Here is a 27,614-nt window from a genome sequence, read left to right on the forward strand (position 1 = left end):
TTCTTGGCTCCTGTAACTGACGTAATTTTGTAACCTGTAACTCGCTGAGCCTCATGTAAAGCCGCGGTGCCCAAGCAACTTTGGCTGATGCCCAGTGGAGCTGTCATATGCAGCTATAGAGGAGTTTGGTTCTGGTTCACCCCTCGGCCGGCACCTACACAGCCGGACATCGGACATTATTTTCCTTGCCTCCCCGTTGTGTTTTCCTACCTGCATTCCCTACCCCCGTTTAGCATTCCTCCTCTACCTCTTCACTCCCCATAAGACGTGTGAATGCGCTAATAATCTCACATTAGTGTGTAATCTCATGTTTCTTCTTTTCTCCTATGTCAATACTTGTCAATGTAATTATGGAACCTGTAACTCACTGATCCTCATGTAAAGCGCTCTGATACCTCCGGGTCTAGCCAGCACTATATAAAACTTTGCAAAGAAAATAAATAAATAGCCCTGGGTATGGTTCCATACTCCCCGCTCCTGCCGGACTCTGCCCCGCACAGACACCCAACAATCTCTGCTCCTTCACACTCTCAGAGCACCCACACTTACCACTGTATAGCATGCACACTCAGGTGTGTACACACAGAGGCACAGTCACTACTTCTTCCCTTTTCTAACACACACAATAACCTGGTCACTACATCTCATGACACCAACCTTGAGGTCAAAGTTCAACCTCCTGTTCTTTCACATCCAACTCTTCAGCTTCCACCTATACTAGAGTATTTTCCGGGGTATCCACCGTAGGCTGCCTCTGACACCATTTAATTTGTTTTCACCACCAGAGTGTGTTGAAGTTTTTTTACTTAACTTTAGGGATTGAAGTCTCACCATGTATATCTTTCTGATACATAAAAAGAGCAAAAACAAAAATAAAATATATGACAGCAAAAATTTATTGCGCATCATTTGATGCAAGGCACTTTTACACAAAGTCACGTGCCTAGGGCACGGTTTTATACAGCTTTGGGTTCATACACTTTACATACGCTTCACTTGCCATCTGCTATAGTTTGCATACTGAATTCTTATTAGGCACTTAAATACACTTATATACAGCACTTCAAAACAAATCCCACCAAAGGCTTCATCATATGTCCTGGTGTTAACACTAACACTCAACTTTAAATCTTTACTTGTTCTCTAAGAACTTAGTTCTCTCATTCTCCCCCACCCAACCCAAACACCCAAAGCAAACACTAAATAGGCGGTTAATGGCCTGGCACACTAGAGGGCACCATGTACCAGGGCAAAGTCATGGAGCTCCCCTCTGAGTTTACTCATAGGCTGGAGAGCCTTACCTTACCCCAAGAGGGTCTGATGTAACAGGCATCTTTGAGGGGGCTCACTGGTACCCACGTTTGCATTGCTCTTTGAGTTTAAATGTACAACTTTAGATGTCTTCCTTTGACCATTTAAAACAATAAGTAACTATGCTGCAACGAGCATAACTGAAAACAACATTGCACATTTTAGAATCAGTGGAATACCTAGATTTTCAAGTAAACAAATGAATGAAATAAAGTAAAGCTCTTCCAGAGTGGATGAATGAGAAGTAAAGATTATTTTAGATTTTTTTACAAAGGCTCTCTTTATATTGTTGCAAAGGTTAAGGTGCTCAGTGCTCCCGTGAAAACACAGTGAAATCGAACCGTGAGCTGCAAACGTGGGCATAGGCAAAAAGGGTAAGGAATTGGCTTAAAAGCGTTCCATCCTGTCCAGTCATTGCATTAAAGCTGTTCACAGGTAACAAAAAATACATTTTGGCTAATAACCTTTTTGTCCACGTTTCGACCCCATAAGAAATGGTAGGATCATCATCAGGACAAAACCTGATAACCGAGTTAAATGAGAGGTGAGCCAATTGGTCACATCAGTGACATTACTGAGGAAAAATGTAAAGGTTTCCAATAGTAGCCAAGGTCATTGGGTTGGATGGGTCAGGCATGTTGAATTTTTAAAGACAATGGCCATAGGGTACCATAAGGGTGCCCCATCAAGAGTGCATGAGCTGAACTGTATTGGCTGAAGGGAACCTGGACAGGCGTCGATAGACAGGGGTGTGCCAGCCTCAAGTGAATGCCAGGCCCCTGCATCAATACCAAGTCATTTTCTATAACAATAGTTATTTCGCCTTCATCCACTCTGCCAGAGTTGTACTTTAGTTGATTTATTCCCTTGTTTGGTGGGAGTCTAGGCATTCCACTGAACCTAAAATTTGCAACATTGTTTAAAACTATACAACCTGTGGCATTGTTACTCAATGTTACCCATGGCCAATGCTTCATTGTGGTTGAATGGGCAGCTCCAGTTTTGTGTATCTTCCTCTGACCGCTGCTGTCACCACTAGGTCCTCATAACATGATAAGAGGACGCTAGCAGTGCAGAAGAAATGGCCAGCAGCAGGGAGCTTTTGTGGCCTTCTCTGGGTGCTCATGACATGCCCTCTGTGTAAGCCCATTGGTTGAGATCTATGGGTCATTACACAACACTCACCATTATTTTGTAAACATTTTAAAGAAAAACAACTAGCTTTAGCTTTATCTAGATTTGCCTGACCAGACAGCAAGCCCCGCCCCCACATTGTCCCTCCATTGCTCATCAGCACACACAAACACACAGTCTGGATAATCTTACCAACATGCACACTGTGTGCTTATCATGTGGCCCTGGCCCTGTATGTCCTTGTTTAAAACATTCTTGGCTGACCATCCAGTTAAGTTAACTAGTATCTTCCGTCCCACTGTCAACAGCTCGTGGGAGCAGAATCGATAACTCCACCGTCACCCTCCTCCAACAGACTCCTCCCCGGATCAGCCCTCATTTGCAGTAATGTCCTCTACTTTGACTCTTTTCTCAGTCGTCTATACAACGCATCTTGAGAAGGACATTTTGTCTCTCTTACAGTTGCAAAACCTGCCTGTTGTGAGTCTGGCCAGCCAAGATGTCTGGTTACCGCACAAGTCCAAGTGGTCCTAAAGTGACCAGAATTCCACTCTCCACTTTAGAGCAGCGGTGATCCGACCTGTGGTCTGCACATTGGCCAAGGTTGTCTTGGCAATGTATGTATGTGGGTGCACATTTGATGGCATCAAAACTCTTGCATGTCCAATCCAGCTTGTGCTAGTTCCTTTAAGGAGAAAAACATGTCCAGTCCCTCTTCCTGAAGAGCCACATCTCCTTTGTCTCTCCCTTTCAGCTTCTTCTATGTTGCCTTTCTGAGGTGACAAGTCCTTGGGTGGCAGTGCCCATGTTGTGGCTGTGTTGCCTGGCACACCTTTCCAAGTTATCAGACGTTGAAGGGTTTACATGATCTCTGTTATCTTTGGTGTGTTGTTCAGGAGAAACACATTGAAAACAAGGGGCACCTACCTGAAGAGACATCTGCGGTGGCCAAGGTTCCCCGTAACTCTGAATGCTTTTTCACAGACGATGACCTAACATTCTCTACATCCTTGAAAATACCCCAGGAAATTCCAGTAAGTTCTCGGAGAACTCCACCCAGTGCGCAATATGGTATCCTTCACATTGTCCCTTTTTCCAAAGAATTCCCAAGATAAGATTCATCCAGAGACATAGGCATTCCCACCTACACACACCCTCGGGAGATCAAATGTTCAAACCATGTGCACTGACATCTGAGACGAGGAACCAGTCACCGCCCCATACTGCCTGCTGTCACACACGTTTCCAGCCTGCTGATTGGCTGCTTGGGCACCAATCATGTGCATGCTGTCCATCCCGGGTGAAATGTATTGCCTCTCGCCGAAGGCACCATTGGAAGGGGAAGAGCAGAGTAAAGTGCTTTGGGATGCAGTCAGTTTCTCTGGGCTTGCTCCAAGCCGGGGAGACGCGGGGAAGTTATACCCATAAAGATTGTATGGGTTGTGGAGGGAGAAGGCGTTGTAGGAGCTTTGCTGCATGTGTCCACCTCCAAACATATGAGAGGATGAAGTGCTTGAGGCAGAGTTACCTGCTTGCATAACATACTGAAACTGAGAGGACGGAAAGGACCCTAGCTGGCCCCCATAGGCTTCCATCTTGCTGTTTGTGGGTATGGAAGAAGGGGCGGGCATTGCAGAGATTAAGGATGATGTCCTCTGGGGCATAAATGGTTCTGAAGGCTGGTTGGCCGAAGCACTGCCGCTCTGGAGTCTGTTGTAGCCACTGTCGCTGAGAGCAGGGTAACTCTGGAGGGAAGCCATGTTGCTACGGGCACATGGCGGGTAATCTGAGAGGTTAAGGTTGCACAGCTGGCTCTCCCTACAGCCCACGTTGAACGTGTTTGGAGCCAGATGGAAGGTGGGAGGAGAACAAGAGGGGGATAGGAGATGAGAGGAGGCTGAAGGCGATGGTGTTCCGGTGCTGGAGGCCGTCGGGGAGGTACCGGTACTGCCACCTGCAAGTCAAGCGTAGCAGCATTAGTTAATAACCTGCACTCCGATATGGCACAGCCAATATGTAAAGATGAAAATTGCACATGCAATTTCAAATACAAAACAGGATCAACAATAACTCCAATAGGGACAGGGCAGAGGCATCCTCTCTCCGGTGATCAATTGCTAACTCTGTGGATTATCTAAACCATCACACACTAAATGGAATCTACTCACCCACTCAAGCACTCATTCGCTTTTGCAGTCATGCAATTTCTATATCCATGGCCTCGATAATAGCTTGCAGAAGGCACCCTGCGATCCACATAACACCAAGCAATCACCAGAAGATTTCACATTACACCCACCAGAGGACATGAAATAAACACCAGGAGTTTGAGGCACAAACATCAAAACTCTGCCAAAGGACATCAAACGGCTAACAGCTTCAGTTGCTTACTCAGCCAACTCACACCTCAATCAGGCAATGAAGCATTTGCATATTGGGCCACATATTCCCTCAGTCAGCAAATAACTAAATTATTTATACATTTAGTCGGATTCTACCTTGCTGGCTTACTTTATTTACTCATTCAACCGCTGTTGCAATTATTTTATGGCTGAAGTCACACAATCACTTGTTAACCATCTGCAAACTCAAAGAGTTATTTAGGTACTTACTCAACAATTCAGGTGCAGAAACATAGCATTCACACAAACATTCAATCATGTAATCACTCACAGAACTACTCGTCTAACAACATTTGTGATCACCGTCACAGCTTCTAAATAAATCATTCAGTCAATCTTAGAGCCACTCAATGAATCATACAATCACTTTTGCAAATACTCAATGAATCATTCTATCACTCTTGCAGACACTCAAAGAATTATTTAATCACTCTTGCAGACACTCAATGAATCATTCAATCACTCTTGCACACACTTAAAGAATCATTTTTTTTCCTTTTATATGGAGTTTTATATAGCGCAAACTAGACCCAAAGGTATCACAGCGCCTTACATGAGCACCAGTTAGGTAACAGATGGACACATTCATTCAATCATTCAATCACTCTTGCAGACACTCAATAAATAATTCAATCACTCTTGCAGCCACACAATAAACTATTTAATTAACCATTCCTACAACCTTTCAACAACTTACAAGCACTCAGTCAGTCATTCAATCGCTCTACCAGATGTCCCCAAACTCTACCAAATGGAACAAACCACACCCACTCTTCTTTGCCATGCCAACTCTGTAATGGCAGCTCTGAGATTACACGTGCATTGAGATCCCCAAGATCACTCCTGCATTGTAATCCCTTAGATCACCTCTGCTTTGAGATCCCTAAGGTCATCTCTGCATTAAGATCCCTGAGAACACCTCTGCTTTGTGTTCCCTGAGATAACCTCTCCATTGAGATCCCTGCAATTACTTCTGCATTGAGATCCCTGAGATCACCTTTGCATTTAGATCCCTGAGATCACCTCTGCATTGAGATCCCTGAGATCCCCTCTGCATTGAGATCCCTGAGATCACTTCTGCTTTGAGTTCCCTGAGATCCCTTCTGCATCAAGATCCCTGAGATCACCTCTGCATTGAGATCCCTGAGATCACATCTGCATTGAGATCCCTGAGATCACCTCTGCATTGAAGTCTCTAACATCATATCTGCTTTTCATCCTTTAGATCACCTCTGCTGTGAGTTCCCCGAGTTCACCTCTGCTTTGAGATCCTAAGATCAACTCTCCATTGAGATCCCTGCAAGCACCTCTGCATTAAGATCCCTGAGATCACCTCTGCTTTGTCTTCCCTCAGATCACCTCTGCATTGAGATCTCTTAGATCACATCTGCATTGAGATTCCTGATATCACCTTTGCATTGAGTTCCCTGACATCACCTCTGCATTGAGATCCATGAGATCACCTCTCCATTGAGATCCCTGTAATCACCTCTGCATTGCGATCCCTGGGATCACCTCTGCATTGAGATACCTGCGATCACTTCTGCATTGAGATCCCTGAGATCCCCTCTGCATTGAGATCCCTGTGATCCCCTCTGCATTGAAATCCCTGAGATCACTTCTGCATTGAGATCCTGAGATCACCTCTGCATTGAGATCATTGGGATCACCTCTGCATTGAGATCCTGAGATCACCTCTGCATTGAGATCCCAAGATCACCTCTGCATCAAGATCCCTGAGTTCACTTCTGCATCGAGATCCTTAAGATCCCTTCTGCATCAAGATCCCTGAGATAATTTCTGCATCAAGATCCCTGAGTTCACTACTGCATCAAGATCCTTTGAGATACCTTCTGCAATGAAATCCTTCAGATCACTTGTGCAATGAGTTTCCTGAACATCCTTCAGCATTAAGGTCCGTGAGACTGCTTCTGTATTGAGGTCCCTTATATCACTTCTGTACTGAGATCCCTAGCATACATCTTGCACTAAGATCCATGAGATCCTTTCTGCATTGAGATCTCTCAGATTACCTCTTCATTGACAGTTCTGAGAAAACCTCTGCAGTCCAGACTTCCCTATGGGCTCTTCCAAATAATGGTAAAACACTGCACCCTTTTCCCTGCGTGTGCGACATTCTATAATACATCCTTACAGAATATATATGATCAGTTACCATATTAATGTATTCCCATGGTAGTAGTGTTTCTTTGGTGTGTATGTGGTAGTGTTGTTTCTGTGGTGTTTATCTGGTAGTGTTGTTTCTGTGGTGTGCATCTGAAGAAATATTCATGTGGTGTGTATCTGATGGTGGTGTGTCTGTGCTGTGTTTTTGGTAGTGGTGTTCCTGTGATATGTATCTGGTAATGGTGTTCCTGTGGTGTGCATCTGGTAGTGGTATTTTTGTAGTGTGTATTTGGTAGTGGTGTTTCTGAGTGTGTATCTGATAGTGGTGTGTCTATGGTGTGTATTTGGTAGTGATGTTCCTGTGATATGTATCTGACAATGGTGTTCCTGTGGTGTGCATCTGGTAGTGGTAATTTTGTAGTGTGTATCTGGTAGTGTTGTTTCTGTGGTGTGTATCCAGTAGTGTTGTTCCAGTGGTGTGTATCTGGTAGTGGTGTTTCTGTGTGTGTACCTGGTAGTGGTGTTTCTGTGGGGTGTATCTGGTAGTGGCGCTTCTGTGGTGTGTATCTGGTAGTGGTGTTTCTGTGGTGTGTACCTGGTAGTAGTGTTTCTGTGGGGTGTATCTGGCAGTGGTGTTTCTGTGGTGTGTATCTGGTAGTGTTGTTTCTGTGGTATACATCTGATAGTAACATTTATGTGGTGCCTATCTGGTGTTGGTGATTCTGTGGAGTGTATCTGATAGTAATATTTGTGTGGTGTTTACCTGGTAGTGGTGTTTCTGTGGTGTGTGTCTGGTAGTGTTGTTTCTGTGGTATGCATCTCATAGTAATATTCATGTGGTGTGTATCTGGTAGTGGGGTGTCTGTTGTGTGTATCTGACAGACAGTAATATTTATGTGGTGTGTAACTGGTAGTGGTGTTTCCGAGTGTGTATCTGGTAGTGGTGTTTCTGTGATGTGTATCTGATAGTAACATTTATGTGGTGTGTATAAGGTAGTGGTGTTTCTGTGGTGGGCACGTTGTAGTGGTGCTTCTGTTGGTTTGTATCAGATAGTGGTGTTTTTGCATGTGTATCTGGTAGTGGTGTTTCTGTGGTGTGTATCTGGTAGTGGTGTTTCTGTGGTGTGTATTTGGGTGTGGTGTTTCTGAGTGTTTATCTGGTAGTGGTGTTTCTGTGGAATGAATTTGATAGTAATATGTATGTGGTGTGTATCTGGTAGTAGTGTTTCTGTGTTGTCTATCTGATAGTAATATTTATGTGGTGTGTATCTGGTAGTGGTGTTTCGGAGTGTGTATCTCATAGTGTTGTTTCTGTGGTGTGCATCTGATATTAATATTTATGCGGTGTGTTTCTGCCAGTAGTGTTTATGTGGTGAATATCTGGTATGGGTGCATCTGTGTTGTGCATATGGTAGTGGTGTTTCTGTGGTGTGTATATTGTAGTCTTGTTTCCTTGGTGTGTATCTGGCAGTGTTGTTTCTGTGGTGTGTATGTAGTACTGGCGTTTCTGTGGTGTGTATCTGCCAGTGGTTTTTTACTGATGTGAATCGGGTAGTGTTGTTTCTGTGGTGTGTATCTGGTAGTGGTGTTTTGGCGGTGTGTATCTAGCAGTGGTGTTTCTGTGGTGTGTATCTGGTAGTGGTGTTTCTGTGTGTGAATCTGATAGTGGTGTGTCTGTTGTGTGCATCTGGTGGTGGTGTTTCTGTGGTGTGTATCTGGTAGTGTTGTTTCTGTTGTATGTCTCTGATAGTGATGTCCCTGAGGTTGTATGTGGTAGTGGTGTTTCTGTGGTGTGTATCTTTTAGGAATGTTCTGTGGTGTTTATCTGGTAGTGGAGTTTGAGTGTGTATCTCGTAGTGTTGTTTCTGTGGTGTGCATCTGATATTAATATTTATGCTGTGTGTATCTGCCAGTAGTGTTTATGTGGTGAATATCTGGCATGGGTGCATATGTGGTGTGCATATGGTAGTGGTGCTTCTGTGGTGTGTATCTCATAGTGTTTCTGTTGTGTGTATCTGATAATAGTGCTTCTGTGGTGTGTATCTGGTAATGGTGCTACTGTGGTGCGTATATGATAGTGATGTTTTGGCATGTGTATCTGGTAGTGGTGTTTCTGTGGTGTGTATCTGGTTGTGGTGTTCCTGTGGTGTGTATCTGGTTGTGGTGTTTCTGTGGTGTGTATCTGGTTGTGTTTCTGTGGTGTGTATCTGGTTGTGGTGTTTCTGTGGTGTGTATCTGGTACTGTTGTTTCTGTGGTGTGCATCGGATAGTAATATTCATGTGGTGTGTATCTGGTAGTAATGCTTCTGTGGTGTGTATTTGGTAGTGATGCTTCTGTGGTGTGTATCTGGTAGTGTTGTTTCTGTGGTGTGCATCTGGTTGTGGTGTTTCTGAGGTGTGTATCTGGTAGTGATACTTCTGTGGTGTGTATCTGGTAGTGTTGTTTCTGTGGTGTGCATTTGGTTGTGGTGTTCCTGTGGTGTGTATCTGGTTGTGGTGTTTCTGTGGTGTGTATCTGATAGTAATATTCCTGTGGAATGTATCTGGCAGTAATGCTTCTGTGGTGTGTATATCTGGCAGTAGAGTTGACTTCTGCACCACAAGTCGAATACACCCCTCTAATCAATTAGACCTTCCAAGACTGAACCTCTTTTCATGTCTGACTGTAATTGGAAGCGAAGCGCCAACCTCTTCTCCTCCTCACCCCAGGCACCGCAAGTTGTCAATTGTTACCACAAGTGCCAATAGGTCCGCATCCTGGCAGGTACTGAACCTTCCAGGCTCCCTGGCCTCACCAGGCTGGCCTATGTGCACAGGACCAAACAACACGGCCCCCGTGCCTTCTCTGCTTGGGTCCATCTCGGCAGGGTTGGGGTGGGGCTCACCTTGCTGCTTCTGCATGGTGGTGAAGTCCTCAAATGTGAGAGTGCGCACGGGGGGCCTCCAGAAGGCATACGTCTCCATGATGGCCTCCAGGCCTGTCCTATAAGGTGAAGAAGACAGAGAAAGATGTGTCAGAGGTTAAGGGATGGGTATATGGAAATGACAGGTTCTACGTGCAAACCACAGGGAGGCGACACTTAATAGTAATGCTGTGGCTTGGCGGAGCAGTCACATAACCTGTGTATTTCAAGCACACATTCACCTCTGGGCATCATGGGGCTGAATTCTTTCCCAACACAATGGTACTTCTTTTACTAACCTCGGTGGAATGAAATGCTGAGTGGACCCGTCAGGACCAGGACCTGGGGTTGGGCCAATGGGGATAAACATATATCTCTGCAGTCAGTGCATTAGCCCTCTCAGACATGAAATCTACTTGTGGATTATGCTTGGGTTCTCTAGGTGCCTTCAAGTTTCTAACAATGTGATCTGTACCTTTTTAATGTGTTAGTTTACCAAGAGATGGAGGGGTGAGACATGAGAGTGCTATGGTTTAACAGGAAGGACTACATCTCACACTGGTAAGCCATAGAGTCCAACAAAGCTGCAGAGAGGTCAGGGGATATGGGGCCGGAGAGGTAAGGGGATATGGGGCCGGAGAGGTAAGGGGATATGGTGCCGGAGAGGTCAGGGGATATGGTGCTGGAGAGGTCAGGGGATATGGTGCCAGAGAGGTCAGGGGATATGGTGCCAGAGAGGTCAGGGGATATGGTGCCGGAGAGGTAAGGGGATATGGTGCCGGAGAGGTAAGGGGATATGGTACGAGAGAGGTCAGTGGATATAGTGCAGGAGAGGTCAGGGGATAATGTGCCAGAGAGGTCAGGGGATATGGTGCAGGAGAGGTATGAAGATATGCTGCCGGAAAGGTAAGGGGATATGGTGCAAGAGAGGTCAGGGGATAATGTGCCGGAGAGGTCAGTGGATATGGTGCCGGAGAGGTCAGGGGATATGGTGCCGGAGAGGTAAGGGGATTTGGTGCCGGAGAGGTAAGGGGATATGGTGTGAGAGAGGTCAGGGGATATGGTGTGAGAGAGGTCAGGGGATATGGTGCCAGAGAGGTCAGGGGATATGGTGAAGGAGAGGTCAGGGGATATGGTGCCGGAGAGGTCAGGGGATATGGTGCTGGAGAGGTCAAGGGATATGGTGCTGGAGAGGTCAGGGGATATGGTGCCGGAGAGGTAAGGGGATATGGTGCCGGAGAGGTAAGGGGATAATGTGCCGGAGAGGTCAGGGGATATGGTGCTAGAGAGGTCAGGGGATATGGTGCCAGAGAGGTCAGGGGATATAGTGCCAGAGAGGTCAGGGGATATGGTGCCAGAGAGGTCAGGGGATATGGTGCCGGAGAGGTAAGGGGATATGGTGCCGGAGAGGTAAGGGGATAATGTGCCGGAGAGGTCAGGGGATATGGTGCCAGAGAGGTCAGGGGATAAAGTGCCAGAGAGGTCAGGGGATATGGTGCCGGAGAGGTAAGGGGATATGGTGCTGGAGAGGTCAGGGGATATGGTGCCGGAGAGGTAAGGGGATATGGTGCCGGAGAGGTCAGGGGATATGGTGCCGGAGAGGTCAGGGGAAATGGTGCCGGAGAGGTCAGGGGATATGGTGCTAGAGAGGTAAAGGGATGTGGTGCTGGAGAGGTCAAGGGATATGGTGCCAGAGAGGTCAGGGGATATGGTGCTGGAGAGGTCAGGGGATATGGTGCCAGAGAGGTCAGGGGATATGGTGCCAGAGAGGTCAGGGGATATGGTGCTGGAGAGGTCAAGGGATATGGTGCCGGAGAGGTCAGGGGAAATGGTGCCGGAGAGGTCAGGGGATATGGTGCCGGAGAGGTCAGGGGATATGGTGCCAGAGAGGTCAGGGGATATGGTGCCGGAGAGGTCAGGGGATATGGTGCCGGAGAGGTCAGGGGATATGGTGCCGGAGAGGTCAGGGGATATGGTGCCAGAGAGGTCAGGGGATATAGTGCCAGAGAGGTCAGGGGATATGGTGCCAGAGAGGATGTAGTGCCGGAATGGTCAGGGGCTATGGTGCCAGAGAGGTCAGGGGATATGGTGCCAGAGAGGTCAGGGGATATGGTGCCGGAGAGGTCAGGGGATATGGTGCCGGAGAGGTCAGGGGATATGGTGCCGGAGAGGTAAGGGGATATGGTGCCAGAGAGGTCAGGGGATATGGTGCCAGAGAGGTCAGGGGATATGGTGCCGGAGAGGTAAGGGGATATAGTGCCAGAGAGGTCAGGGGATATGGTGCTAGAGAGGTAAAGGGATATGGTGCCGGAGAGGTCAGGGGATATGGTGCCGGAGAGTTCAGGGGATATGGTGCCGGAGAGTTCAGGGGATATGGTGCCGGAGAGTTCAGGGGATATGGTGCCAGAGAGGTCAGGGGATATGGTGCTAGAGAGGTCAGGGGAAATGGTGCCGGAGAGGTCAGGGGATATGGTGCTGGAGAGGTCAGGGGATATGGTGCCAGAGAGGTCAGGGGATATGGTGCCGGAGAGGTAAGGGGATATAGTGCCAGAGAGGTCAGGGGATATGGTGCCGGAGAGGTAAGGGGATATGGTGCTGGAGAGGTCAGGGGATATGGTGCCGGAGAGGTAAGGGGATATAGTGCCAGAGAGGTCAGGGGAAATGGTGCCGGAGAGTTCAGGGGATATGGTGCCAGAGAGGTCAGGGGATATGGTGCTGGAGAGGTCAGGGGATATGGTGCCAGAGAGGTCAGGGGATATGGTGCCAGAGAGGTCAGGGGATATGGTGCTGGAGAGGTCAAGGGATATGGTGCCGGAGAGGTCAGGGGAAATGGTGCCGGAGAGGTCAGGGGATATGGTGCCGGAGAGGTCAGGGGATATGGTGCCGGAAAGGTCAGGGGAAATGGTGCCGGAGAGTTCAGGGGATATGGTGCTGGAGAGGTCAAGGGATATGGTGCCAGAGAGGTCAGGGGATATGGTGCCGGAGAGGTAAGGGATATGGTGCTGGAGAGGTCAGGGGATATGGTGCCGGAGAGGTCAGGGGATATGGTGCCGGAGAGGTAAGGGGATATGGTGCTGGAGAGGTCAGGGGATATGGTGCCGGAGAGGTCAGGGGATATGGTGCCGGAGAGGTAAGGGGATATGGTGCCAGAGAGGTAAAGGGATGTGGTGCCGGAGAGGTAAGGGGATATGGTGCCGGAGAGGTCAGGGGATATGGTGCTGGAGAGGTCAGGGGATATGGTGCCAGAGAGGTCAGGGGATATGGTGCCGGAGAGGTCAGGGGATATGGTGCCAGAGAGGTCAGGGGATATGGTGCCAGAGAGGTCAGGGGATATGGTGCCGGAGAGGTCAGGGGATATGGTGCCAGAGAGGTCAGGGGATATGGTGCCGGAGAGGTAAGGGGATATGGTGCCAGAGAGGTAAGGGGATATGGTGCTGGAGAGGTCAGGGGATATGGTGCCGGAGAGGTCAGGGGATATGGTGCTGGAGAGGTCAGGAGATATGGTGCTGGAGAGGTCAAGGGATATGGTGCCGGAGAGGTCAGGGGATATGGTGCCGGAGAGGTCAGGGGATATGGTGCCGGAGAGGTCAGGGGATATGGTGCTGGAGAGGTCAAGGGATGTGGTGCTGGAGAGGTCAAGGGATATGGTGCCGGAGAGGTAAGGGGATATGGTGCTGGAGAGGTCAGGGGATACGGTGCTGGAGAGGTCAGGGGATATAGTGCAAGAGAGGTCAGGGGATATGGTGCTAGAGAGGTAAAGGGATGTGGTGCTGGAGAGGTCAGGGGATATGGTGCTGGAGAGGTCAGGGGATATGGTGCCGGAGAGTTCAGGGGATATGGTGCCGGAGAGGTCAGGGGATATGGTGCCAGAGAGGTCAGGGGATATGGTGCCAGAGAGGTCAGGGGAAATGGTGCCGGAGAGGTCAGGGGATATGGTGCTGGAGAGGTCAGGGGATATGGTGCCGGAGAGATCAGGGGATATGGTGCTGGAGAGGTCAGGGGATATGGTGCCGGAGAGGTCAGGGGATATGGTGCCGGAGAGGTCAGGGGATATGGTGCCGGAGAGGTCAGAGGATATGGTGCCGGAAAGGTCAGGGGAAATGGTGCTAGAGAGGTAAAGGGATGTTGTGCTGGAGAGGTCAAGGGATATGGTGCCAGAGAGGTCAGGGGATATGGTGCCGGAGAGGTAAGGGGATATGGTGCCGGAGAGGTAAGGGGATATGGTGCCGGAGAGGTAAGGGGATATGGTGCCGGAGAGGTCAGGGGATATGGTGCCGGAGAGGTAAGGGGATATGGTGCCGGAGCGGTAAGGGGATATGGTGCTGGAGAGGTCAGGGGATATGGTGCCGGAGAGGTAAGGGGATATAGTGCCAGAGAGGTCAGGGGAAATGGTGCCGGAGAGTTCAGGGGATATGGTGCCAGAGAGGTAAGGGGATATGGTGCTGGAGAGGTAAGGGGATATGGTGCCGGAGAGGTAAGGGGATATGGTGCTGGAGAGGTCAGGGGATATGGTGCCGGAGAGGTCAGGGGAAATGGTGCCGGAGAGTTCAGGGGATATGGTGCCGGAGAGGTCAGGGGATATGGTGCCGGAAAGGTCAGGGGAAATGGTGCCGGAGAGTTCAGGGGATATGGTGCCGGAGAGGTCAGGGGATATGGTGCCGGAGAGGTCAGGGGATATGGTGCTGGAGAGGTCAAGGGATGTGGTGCCGGAGAGGTAAGGGGATATGGTGCCGGAGAGGTAAGGGGATATGGTGCTGGAGAGGTCAGGGGATATGGTGCCAGAGAGGTCAGGGGATATGGTGCTGGAGAGGTCATGGGATAATGTGCCGGAGAGGTCAGGGGATATGGTGCTGGAGAGGTAAGGGGATATGGTGCCGGAGAGGTAAGGGGATATGGTGCCGGAGAGGTAAGGGGATATGGTGCCAGAGAGGTCAGGGGATATGGTGCCAGAGAGGTCAGGGGATATGGTGCTAGAGAGGTAAAGGGATATGGTGCTGGAGAGGTCAAGGGATATGGTGCTGGAGAGGTCAGGGGATGTGGTGCTGGAGAGGTCAGGGGATATGGTGCTGGAGAGGTCAGGGGATATAGTGCCAGAGAGGTCAGGGGATATGGTGCTGGAGAGGTCAGGGGATATGGTGCTGGAGAGGTCAGGGGATATGGTGCTGGAGAGTTCAGGGGATATGGTGCCGGAGAGGTCAGGGGATATGGTGCCGGAGAGGTCAGGGGATATGGTGCCAGAGAGGTCAGGGGAAATGGTGCCGGAGAGGTCAGGGGATATGGTGCCAGAGAGGTCAGGGGATATGGTGCTGGAGAGGTCAGGGGATATGGTGCCGGAGAGGTCAGGGGAAATGGTGCCGGAATGGTCAGGGGATATGGTGCCAGAGAGGTCAGGGGATATGGTGCTGGAGAGGTCAGGGGATATGGTGCCGGAGAGGTCAGGGGAAATGGTGCCGGAATGGTCAGGGGATATGGTGCTGGAGAGGTCAGGGGATATGGTGCTGGAGAGGTCAAGGGATATGGTGCCGGAGAGGTCAGGGGAAATGGTGCCGGAGAGGTCAGGGGATATGGTGCCAGAGAGGTCAGGGGATATGGTGCTGGAGAGGTCAGGGGATATAGTGCCAGAGAGGTCAGGGGATATGGTGCTGGAGAGGTCAAGGGATATGGTGCCGGAGAGGTAAGGGGATATGGTGCCGGAGAGGTAAGGGGATATGGTGCCAGAGAGGTCAGGGGATATGGTGCCGGAGAGGTCAGGGGATGTGGTGCCGGAGAGGTCAGGGGATATGGTGCCGGAGAGGTCAGGGGAAATGGTGCCGGAGAGGTCAGGGGATATGGTGCCGGAGAGGTCAGGGGAAATGGTGCCGGAGAGGTCAGGGGATATGGTGCCGGAGAGGTCAGGGGATATGGTGCCGGAGAGGTCAGGGGATATGGTGCCGGAGAGGTCAGGGGATATGGTGCCGGAGAGGTCAGGGGATATGGTGCCAGAGAGGTCAGGGGATATGGTGCCGGAGAGGTCAGGGGATATGGTGCTGGAGAGGTCAGGGGATATGGTGCCGGAGAGGTCAGGGGATATGGTGCTGGAGAGGTCAGGGGATATGGTGCTGGAGAGGTCAAGGGATATGGTGCTGGAGAGGTCAGGGGAGATGGTGCCGGAGAGGTCAGGGGATATGGTGCCGGAGAGGTCAGGGGATATGGTGCCAGAGAGGTCAGGGGATATGGTGCAAGAGAGGTCAGGGGATAATGTGCCAGAGAGGTCAGTGGATATGGTGCCGGAGAGGTCAGGGGATATGGTGCCGGAGAGGTCAGGGGAAATGGTGCCGGAGAGGTCAGGGGATATGGTGCCGGAGAGGTCAGGGGATATCGTGCCGGAGAGGTCAGGGGATATGGTGCCGGAGAGGTCAGGGGATATGGTGCCAGAGAGGTCAGGGGATATGGTGCTGGAGAGGTCAGGGGATATAGTGCCAGAGAGGTCAGGGGATATGGTGCCGGAGAGGTCAGGGGATATGGTGCTGGAGAGGTCAGGGGATATGGTGCCGGAGAGGTCAGGGGATATGGTGCTGGAGAGGTCAGGGGATATGGTGCCGGAGAGGTCAGGGGATATGGTGCCGGAGAGGTCAGGGGATATGGTGCCGGAGAGTTCAGGGGATATGGTGCCAGAGAGGTCAGGGGAAATGGTGCCGGAGAGGTCAGGGGATATGGTGCCGGAGAGGTCAGGGGATATGGTGCCGGAGAGGTCAGGGGATATGGTGCTGGAGAGGTCAGGGGATATGGTGCTGGAGAGGTCAAGGGATATGGTGCTGGAGAGGTCAGGGGATATGGTGCCGGAGAGGTCAGGGGATATGGTGCCGGAGAGTTCAGGGGATATAGTGCCAGAGAGGTCAGGGGAAATGGTGCCGGAGAGGTCAGGGGATATGGTGCTGGAGAGGTCAGGGGATATGGTGCTGGAGAGGTCAAGGGATATGGTGCTGGAGAGGTCAGGGGATATGGTGCCGGAGAGGTCAGGGGATATGGTGCCGGAGAGGTAAGGGGATATAGTGCCAGAGAGGTCAGGGGAAATGGTGCCGGAGAGGTCAGGGGATATGGTGCTGGAGAGGTCAGGGGATATGGTGCCGGAGAGGTCAGGGGATATGGTGCCGGAGAGGTCAGGGGATATGGTGCCGGAGAGTTCAGGGGATATGGTGCCAGAGAGGTCAGGGGAAATGGTGCCGGAGAGGTCAGGGGATATGGTGCCGGAGAGGTCAGGGGATATGGTGCCGGAGAGGTCAGGGGATATGGTGCTGGAGAGGTCAGGGGATATGGTGCTGGAGAGGTCAAGGGATATGGTGCTGGAGAGGTCAGGGGATATGGTGCCGGAGAGGTCAGGGGATATGGTGCCGGAGAGGTCAGGGGATATGGTGCCAGAGAGGTCAGGGGATATGGTGCCGGAGAGGTCAGGGGATATGGTGCTGGAGAGGTCAGGGGATATGGTGCCGGAGAGGTCAGGGGATATGGTGCCGGAGAGGTCAGGGGATATGGTGCTGGAGAGGTCAGGGGATATGGTGCCGGAGAGGTCAGGGGATATGGTGCCGGAGAGGTAAGGGGATATAGTGCCAGAGAGGTCAGGGGAAATGGTGCCGGAGAGGTCAGGGGATATGGTGCTGGAGAGGTCAGGGGATATGGTGCCGGAGAGGTCAGGGGATATGGTGCCGGAGAGGTCAGGGGATATGGTGCCGGAGAGTTCAGGGGATATGGTGCCAGAGAGGTCAGGGGAAATGGTGCCGGAGAGGTCAGGGGATATGGTGCCGGAGAGGTCAGGGGATATGGTGCCGGAGAGGTCAGGGGATATGGTGCTGGAGAGGTGAGGGGATATGGTGCCGGAGAGGTCAGGGGATATGGTGCCGGAGAGGTGAGGGGATATGGTGCCGGAGAGGTCAGGGGATATGGTGCCGGAGAGGTCAGGGGAAATGATGCCGGAGAGTTCAGGGGATATGGTGCCGGAGTAGTTCAGACGGTTTCATCCACGACAACGCTTGCAAGGAGCCATGGCCAAAATGTACAAAAGTCATGAATAGCAATTTTTCCTAATTACTATTTCCTGCAAATTATAATTAGGAAATCTCTATTTCTAATGTATTTCTAAACTATGAAACTCTTTTCCGTTTCATTAGCGATTCCTAGTGGGTGGCAAATCCAACTACCTCATGAATATTAATGAGGTAGGTCGCAAATTGCGTTCCATTAGGAATCGAAGCCATCACAGAGACGATGGCCTGCTGAGGTCAGGAAAAACGAGATGCATTAGAGAAGAAAAAAAATGAAAATTTGACGATTCATTTTTTAAGAGTAGGCAGTGGTCCCCTGGACCACTACCTGCTCTTAAAAGATATTTTTAAACCATTCTCAAAAGGGACTTCTCATTTGCGAATGGGTTATACTTACCACCAACTTCAAGTGGTGGTAAATTGTGAATGTTTTGCGACCGCATTTTTGGTCACAAAACATTCGTACACACCATTCCAATTTGGCATTAGGAAGGGACGCCCTCAACTCGTCCCTTCCTGATACTGAATCGCAAAACTCAAATTGCGATTCGGTAACAAGTTGCCCATCGCAATTTGGGCTTTGTACATTCCAAAAGGCATCTACGAATCGGCCGTTTGCAATCTCAAACATGCTTTATACATGTAGCACAATGTGTGTTGAATTCATGAGAGCTGACACTGGGGTGCAAGAACCAGGGATATGGTTGGCAAACCTCCATTTAGAGAAAGATAGCCAGATTTAAGAAGAAAGAAGGGGTGCCCCATTGTCTTCCAACTTCTTAGAGGACGCCATGGCCCAAGCAGACTACAGACCAGACAGTGGCGTAGCAAGTGAGCTGAGGGCCCCAATGCCGGCAGTGAAAAGGGGCTCCTCACTCCTGGTTTGGTATCAAAGAAGATGCTATCATCAGGGTTCTGTGGGTCCCTCAGACTGCTTGGACATGGTGCCACTGCACCTGCTGCACTGTTGATACCTTTGCCACTGAAAGCAGCGCCTGATGCTGATAAATATAGTATTAGATGCACTAAAAGAATTTCCACCAAGAAGCATACCCCAGCGTAACACACTGTAGGGCATATTTACAAGCCCCTATTGCCACAGTAATCTGGGGAGAGGAGTTGGCCTAAGGGCTGGGGCGGTTGACCTCAAATCTGGGGAACTGGGTTCGAGTCTCAGCAATGACATTGAACATCCTGTGATTCTGGGCAAATCACTTAATCTCCCTGTGCCTAACAAAAATGAATGTGTCCTTGTGTAATGCAACTGGTGCTATGCAAAGCGCTCTGATACCTGATTCGGGTCAAGTTTGCGCTATATAAAACTCTATAAAAAAAAAATGTCAATTTTAACGACGTTCCTGTGGTGATAGGGGCTTCCCTTATTTACAAGGCCTTATAAATAAGGCTCCCTTTCACGCTACACTTAGCTTGAAAGGGGTGGGCAATGGGTGTTGCAGTGGGCATCCTGATGCAACACCCATTGATTTTAATGCTGCCCCCTATTTACAAGGGTGGTGTAAATAGGAGGCAGCACCAAAAGTAAGACCAGGGAAATCCCGGTCTTAATATGGTAAAACGAGGACAAACGCTTCATTTCTCCTAGTTTTTGCTGTTTCTATGTGGGCTGCATTGTGTAGCACATATAGAAACAGCAAAACGCCAATGATTGTTTATGTGCAGGAAAGTGCCCCTTCCTGCACATAAACAATCATTAAAAAATGACAATTTGCAACTTCTATGTGTGGTGCACAATGCAGCACACATCGGAGTAACAAAGCACCATTCTAGATTGCTTATGTGCAGTCACCCTGGCAATATGACGCAAGAGTGCCTGAGCTGGTGGTCGGCAGCCGATTTTACTGCCGTCGCAGGGATAGATGCAGGGGTGAGCGGTATTATTGTGTACTTGGAAGAAAACTTGAGCTTATGGCGGACTCTGGGTCACCTTGGACTATCATCACAAAGCAATTCTGTTTAGAAACTTTTGGACATTTGATTGACATGACATCTTTATGCGAACCTGATATTGTAGTACAAAATGTTGATGGTTCTAATATTGATTTCATTGGTTTCAAAGAGGATATCATTGAATTCAAAGAAAGCAGTGCATTTATTACGCTTTATGCGGCACTCAAAGGAGGGATTGTGCTGGGATGGTGTGATCAGAGCAAACTTGGTGTTGCGTTAAATCACAGGGAGGAAGAACCAGTATCTGTTCTTGCTGTTACTGCTTCCAATACTGAAGATTTTACTTTACTTTTTCCTGATGTCTTCACTGAAAAGCTTGGTAAACATAATGATTTCCGTCATAGAATAAAAGTAAGAGAAGGTTCGGTAGCCATCAAGCAAAAACTTAGAGAAGTTCCCATCAGTATTAGAGCCGAATTGAAATCCATGTTGGATGATATGGTTAAAGGGGGAATTATCAAAGAGATTGAATCATCTGAATGGGTTTCACCCATTGTTTTGGCACAGAAGCCTGACAAAAGCATTAGGTTGTGTGTTGATATGAGAGCGCTTAATGCCAACTTGGTTGCTGATTGCCACCCACTTCCAAATATTAACGAGATGGCGTGCATGTTGGATGGTGCACTCTACTGCTCGCATTGCTCGACTCACTTCCAGACTACAAGAGTATGATCTTGAGGTAATGTATGTCCCTGGCAGGAGTAATGTTACTGCTGATTTTCCTTCCAGATTGCCTTGTTCTGATGATCATGCATTTTTTGATGAACAGGAGGTAGACATAGTTGCTACTGTCAAAAATGTTGTTTCAGAAGATTTATTAGCTTGTCTAAATCTGAATGGATGACTGAAATGAAAAATGATGCTGTGTCTCGATTTGTTTTTTGAATGTTTGAAAAAAGGCTGGCCTAAAGATGAATCCACTACTGCTGATTTTGCCCCTTTTTGCCAAGTCTCTGATGAGATTGAGGAAGATGGTGGTTTACTTTTCAAAGGGGGAAAGATTATTCCGCCAGTCTCCAACAGAGAAACATTCTGTTACTTGCGCACCAGGGACACCTTGGTATGTCCTCTATGAAACGCCTTATTAGGGCTAATTTTTGGTGGCCTGGTCTTGACAAAGTTGTTGATAGAACTGTTAGGGAATGTCCAGAGTGCATAAGCCATGACAAGATGCTTAGCGTCTCCTCTGCTCCTCCCAGACCGGTCTCATGGCCTGATTTTCCATGGCAGAAGGTGGCTTTTGATATTTCAGGTCCTTTTAATCATCTACCTCATAATGCACGTTTTTGCCCTTGTGATGATTGATTATCATTCCAAATGGCCGGAGGTAAAGTTTGCGGCGAGTGCCACCACTCAAGTTATCTTTTCTTTTTCAAAGAGGTTTTTGCACGTGAGGGGTCCCCTGAGATTCTTGTGACAGATAACGGGGTTCAACTCATTTCACAGGATATGGAAAGTTTCCTATGTATGTGCGGCATTAAGCACATGACTACTTCCCTATATGAACCAAGGGAGAATGGCCAAGTGGAGCGCTTCAATCGAGTTCTAAAGGATGGTATTGAATCCGCTTGTAAGTCTAGTGAGTCCTGGAGAGATGTGGTAAGGAAAAGGTTATGGATTCAGTTACAGGAGTAAGTCCTTTCAGACTTTTGAAGGGCAGAGAACCCATAGCGGATATTTGTCCTTGGTGGATCAGGAAAGTCAACAGGGTTGTTGATTGCATTGATTTGGATTGTGTGGCTAAACGTGTGGATATTAAGCCAGACACGATGAAAGCGTGTTTGACTCCAACATGAATGTAGAGGTTCCTAACTTTGCTGTTGGCGAGTGGGTGAAACCTGGGTTTTTAGTCAAAGGTACCTCCAGGTTCGGGCACCCTATTAAAATTGTTAAGGTTTGTAAGAACTCGGTAATTACTCGGGATGGAAGAGTGCGGGATATGAGGAGAGTTGCCAAGTGCAAACCTCAAGAGCCTGGCATGGACGGTAATTTTGATTCACCGCTGTGTTCTCGCTCTTCTCAGTCTGTAGCATCCAGAGTTAAAAGTAGCAGTAGACCAAATGTGTTACCTGCCAGATATTTGTCTTGATTTTCTGTCTTTGTTGTTTTTTCCTTTTCTCTTTTGTTTTCTGTTAGGGGTGAGATGTGTTACATCATCTCCTTTTCTTCTCTTCCTATTTCCCCTGTTCTCTTTCTTCTCATGCTCTCTCCCCTCGTTGAACATGGAACCATGTACCTGCGTGTACATCCTGGATTCCATGCTGCAGAGTTCTAGTATTGTCAGTTGTTGATTTAATCCTGCTACGTGCAGATGTGCTGTGCCGCTCTTATAATAAACTACAATATTCACCTACCTTATGGATTTTTCGTACGTTACAGTACCCTTCCTCTAATGCCCTCTGAGCGGCCACTAATATTTATTTGCACCCTCACCCTAGCCCACTCTGAGGCCACTGAAGGGTAATTAGTGGCGCTTCACAGATGCACTGAAATATAAAAAATAGCTTCAAAACAAAGAATCAGTGGGATTTCAGTTTTTTTTTAATGTGTTGCTATTGGAATCTTTCAAAAATCAAAAAGTAACATGTATTCAATGCAATATGTATATCATTACGAATTTCGCCTGTACATTTTGCCCCATTAAGACGAATATTGATCAAACAGATTATCAATTAAAAGGATATTCAGAACTAAACAAGCTTGATTCACAAAAATAAACAATTTGTCAACGAAAAATGTGTTCAAATTTGTGAATATTCAGATTTTTCATCCTTAGGACAACCCAATTTTACCTTAGTGAGAAAAATAAAACAATTCCCTACTTTTTAAGAGCCAGGGCCCTACACAAATAGTTGCAGCTTGGAAAGTCCAGGGGGCCTTGTAAGATCTTCTGACTCTGGCCAGGGCTCACACCAGGGTCAGACTGGCCTCTCGGGCAACCAGGCGATGCCCAGGGGCTTCTCTGAAAGGTTAGTGTGTGGGATAGAGTTTTGGCTGTTTGTGGTCTGTTTTATGTTCTTTTGGGACGGTTTTTACTCTTCATTTACCTGATATGAATACAACAGTCCCTGCGGCAAGCTTACATCCATACCTTGAAAAAGAGTTAGAAGTTCAAAATTGCTGCAATTTGCAAACATGGGCCACTTTTGTAGTTTTCACATTTACTAAGGGGCCACTTTTATTTTGGGGCCCGGCACTTTTTTCTTCCCCAGTCCGCCCCTGGTTCGCACTACAAAGAGCTGAGCCTACATTAAGATAGGCGCATCATGCATTCGGCCTCTATCCTGAGCCTTGTGAGACATGAATAGAACTGTGAAAAGATTGCTATGACCCTGCCAAGCCACCATAGGTGGTGCTAAAAAGCAGAACTCGATGATGATAAACTTGGCCAATGAACACAGATGACATACTTCACTGGCTGCCCGGTGGGAGGAGCCTCGAGTGGTTCTGTGAGCTTCCTCCACATTGGAAAAAGCTCAGAAGAAGATTACTGAAGAGAGCTCACCGTCCCGCGCGCTGCACTGGAGCGATTGAACAGCACTCCTGCGTTTAATTGCTCCCAGATTTGGGAAGCGGCCCTCTCTTTCTAAAGAAAACCTGTGTGTGAGAGAGACGGCCATGGGTGCGATGTTTGCCTCCAACCGCACGCCTGACCTTTACCCTGCGTTTATGGAGGAAACCAAACATTAGGGAGTCTTTATTACCAGCTATGTTTTAATCAAGTCTTCCCAATAAAAGGTAAACAGAGCTGGGTGAATCTTTTTATCTTGGTCTGTTTTTCCACTGCTATAAAGCTTTATTAATGGGCAGTAAATCAAGTGATTTCATGGTCTGAAAAATGGAAAAAGATGGACATATCTCTGCGGGTGATGGGTTCCATATGGGTACCGTCATTGCAAGCCAGCGATGTAGGATTTTGGAGGGGAGCGATGCTCCGATGGTAGTGTGAGTGGGAAATAGGCCAACCTCATCTATTAAGAGAGAAAAACCTATTGAAGGTGCAGATTGGAGGTCACCAATTCAAGTCACCTGACAGGAGCTTTCTGACACGTGGCCCCTGTGACCAGAAAGTCCTGTGTCCTATTCTGTGCCATGTGTACTCTGGAAGGGCATCTTGGCATTTGAGCTACAGATAACTGAACTGTAACAAACAAACTGGAACTTGTGAGGTAGAAATAGAGCAATGCTTAAAACTAATACCTGTATGCTCAAACGTACCCCAGCAAAGGCGGAATGCATCGTTGAAGCACCTGTGACAAAACAAAAAAAATCCTGACTGGTTCCTTCAGTGAAACCATCTGGCTCCACACCCCAGCTGACCAACAGTGTATGCGGCTTGACTTCAACGCTGACTCCTCCCTCACCTGCAAGACCCACCTCTCCCAGAAGATGAAACTGCGCAGCCTCGCCTACCACTGTTCTGGAAAGTTAAGTGCTTCTTTCATACCCAATGAGGCTTATTCTTCTCGGTCCAATGTGCCTTGAGGCGTGCTCCTCGTACGAGGAAGCAAAACACTAAGGGTCGTGGACTTGACTGAGGGTCTTTTACCGGACCCCTTTGTGTGGGGGCCCCCTGTTGGGAGCTGATTTGTTTCTGCGTGTGGGCTTCACACACAACCAAATACTATATACCTCTCTCTCACTACAATGGCAGAATCTTCAAGCAAAGTTACAGTGTGTGGCCACATATGAATAAGGGCATACTGAAATTGTTCTACCTTGTAGAAGAGATTCCCGAAAACTTTCAAAATCTGGTGTCGTGTCTGGAGTGGTAATGTTTCTTGATTTCACATGACTGTGGAGAATGAATAGTGCATTTATGAATATTTAGGTGAGGGCCTACTGTGCGTTCACTAACATTTCATAGTTACTGGGCAAGTTTGGTGAGAGCTGTTGTTCATTTGGTGAAGTGTGATGTGATTTGATGTCAGTTATTGGTCACTTAGTGAGGGGTGGTGTGATTTAGTGTTAGTTTTTTGGCACTTATTGAAAGGTGGAGTGAGTTACTAGTCACCTGATAACGTGTATTCTAAGTGTGTGTGAGTTATTGGTCATTTGGTGAATTGTAGTGTCAGTTATTGGTCACTTGGTAAGGTGTAGTGTGAGTTAGTTTGAGTTATTGGTCACATGGTAAGGTGTGGTGTGAGTTGGTGTAAGTTATTGGCCCATTGATTAGCTGTGGTGTGAGTTATTGGTCAATTGGTAAAGTGTGGTGTTAGTTGGTGTGAGTTATTGGTCAATTTGTAAGGTGAGGTGTGCGTTGAAGACAGTTATTGGTTACTTGGTGAAGTGTAGTGGGAGTTGATGGGAGTTATCAGTCACTTGGTAAAGTGTAATGTGGGCTGGTGTGAGTACCTGGCTACTTGGTAAGGTGTGGTGTGAGTTATTGGTCACTTGGTAAGGTGTGGTGTGACTTGGTGTCCTTTGTTGGCCACTTGGTGAAGTGTGGTGTGAGATGATGGGAGTTATTGGTCACTCTGAATGCTCAGTTTGGGCCTGCTGTGCAACCTTCAGGATGTGACTCTTGAGAGGAAAGCGTGGTCTTTGTTCTTAAGAGTCTACATTTGATTACACCAGTTTCAGGCTCTGGTTCAGAGTGGCCTGCTGTACGTCACTAAAGTTAACAACTGCCCATGAACAGGTGATTCACAGGTAAGGGTCACTGTGATTATATGGGGGGGGGGTAGGGGGATGACATCCCTAGCTTGTTATCTAGGATTCTGCTCTTCATTTGTCTAAGGAGGGTCAGAGCACGGACGCATATCCATTCATACCATGCCTGTAGACCATATGTTTTGCACAGCGTTACATTCTGGTACTTATAGTTTTATATTCCTATTTTACGTACTGGGGACTGGTTGGTGACTTTCGGAGGGGAATCCTTCAATGGTAAAGCAAATGGCAGTTTGAGGAGCATGTGACAGAGCTAACCTGGAAAGTGTATCAATCCGGACACACCTGCATAGTACCACCACCAAGCTGACATTCAGTTATCAGAAAACTACCAAACTGGCACACCTGTCTTGAGCCATCTCTACCCCAAGACTCTGTGCGTCATAACACAACCACAATGCGAACCTTGCGTGGACCCTCCTCCAATCTGTGGCTTCTATCAACCAGAGAACAATCGCACTGTCACACATGAACACAACCACCACCAATTTGAGACTCTATAAATCAGAGAGTAACTACATTGTCACACGTGGACAGACTGTCACCGAGCCTAGACTGTATCTGCCAGAGAGTGACCACATTGTTACACCTCAACCGAACCACAATGAATCTGAGACGCTGTCAACTGGAGAGTTATCACACTGTCATATGTGGACAGAACCATCATTAGTCTGAGACTCTGACAACCAGAAAGGAATCACACTGTCACACCTGGACAGAACCATCACCAATCTGAGACTCTATCAACCAGAGAGTAAGTACACTGTCATGCCTGGAGAGAACAATTGTCAAACTGTGCCTCCATCAACCAAAGCATAACCACACAGGCATACCTGGACAGAACCGTCAACCAATCTGAGCCTTTATCAATAAGATAATACCCCTTGTCACACTGGGCAGAACCGTCACCAATTTGAGACTATCACCCTGAGTGTAACCAAGCTGTTACACATGTACAGAACCACTAATCTGGGAATCTATCCACCAGAGAGCAACCACTTTACCACACATAGACAGAACCATTGCCAAACTGAGCCTCTGTCAACCAGAGCATAACCACATTGTCACTGTGGGGCAGAACCATCACCGATTCTAGACTCTATCATCCAGAGTGTAAACACACTGTCACGCCTGTACTGAACCATCACAATATTGTGGCTCTTATCAAGTAGAGAGCAATCACGCTGTCCCACCTGTGCAGAACCACCACCAATCTGAGATGGTATCAACCAAAGAGTAACCACAGTGCCACACCTGTACAAAACCTACACCAATCCTTGACTATCAACCAGAGAGTAACCACAGTGCCACACCTGTACAGAACCTCCACCAATGCTAGACTCTATCAACCAGAGAGTAACCACAGTGCCACACCTGTACAAAACCTACACCAATCCTTGACTATCAACCAGAGAGTAACCACAGTGTCACACCTGTACAACACCTCTAGCAATGCTAGACTCTATCAACCAGAGAGTAACCACAGTGTCACACCTGTACAAAACCTACACCAATCCTTGACTATCAACCAGAGAGTAACCACAGTGCCACACCTGTACAGAACCTCCACCAATGCTAGACTCTATCAACCAGAGAGTAACCACAGTGTCACACCTGTACAGAACCTCCACCAATGCTAGACTCTATCAACCAGAGTAACCACAGTGTCACACCTGTACAACACCTCTAGCAATGCTAGACTCTATCAACCAGAGAGTAACCACAGTGTCACACCTGTACAGAACCTCCACCAATGCTAGACTCTATCAACCAGAGTAACCACAGTGTCACACCTGTACAACACCTCTAGCAATGCTAGACTCTATCAACCAGAGAGTAACCACAGTGTCACACCTGTACAGAACCTCCACCAATGCTAGACTATCAACCAGAGAGTAACCACAGGGTCACACCTGTACAGAACCTCCACCAATGCTAGACTCTATCAACCAGAGAGTAACCACAGGGTCACACCTGTACAGAACCTCCACCAATGCTAGACTCTATCAACCAGAGAGTAACCACAGTGTCACACCTGTACAGAACCTCCACCAATCCTAGACTCTATAAACCAGAGA

The 27,614-nt window shown here is 48.3% G+C and overlaps 1 protein-coding gene across 1 annotated transcript in view; it reads right to left on the minus strand.

The window, feature by feature from the left end:
* Positions 1 to 873: 873 nt before the first annotated feature.
* Positions 874 to 27,614, minus strand: part of TBX15 (T-box transcription factor 15) — a 283,475-nt gene continuing 256,734 nt past the window's right edge. Inside the window, exons 7-8 of the mRNA XM_085620709.1 lie at positions 9,860 to 9,957; positions 874 to 4,399 (exon numbers count right to left, since the gene is read on the minus strand). Coding sequence (XP_085476835.1) covers positions 3,618 to 4,399; positions 9,860 to 9,957 — 880 coding nt within the window. The 3' untranslated portion in view covers positions 874 to 3,617. The remainder of the gene's footprint in view (positions 4,400 to 9,859; positions 9,958 to 27,614) is intronic.

The sequence above is a fragment of the Triturus cristatus genome, chromosome 8 (assembly GCF_964204655.1).
Source record: "Triturus cristatus chromosome 8, aTriCri1.1, whole genome shotgun sequence".
Lineage (NCBI taxonomy): Eukaryota > Metazoa > Chordata > Amphibia > Caudata > Salamandridae > Triturus > Triturus cristatus.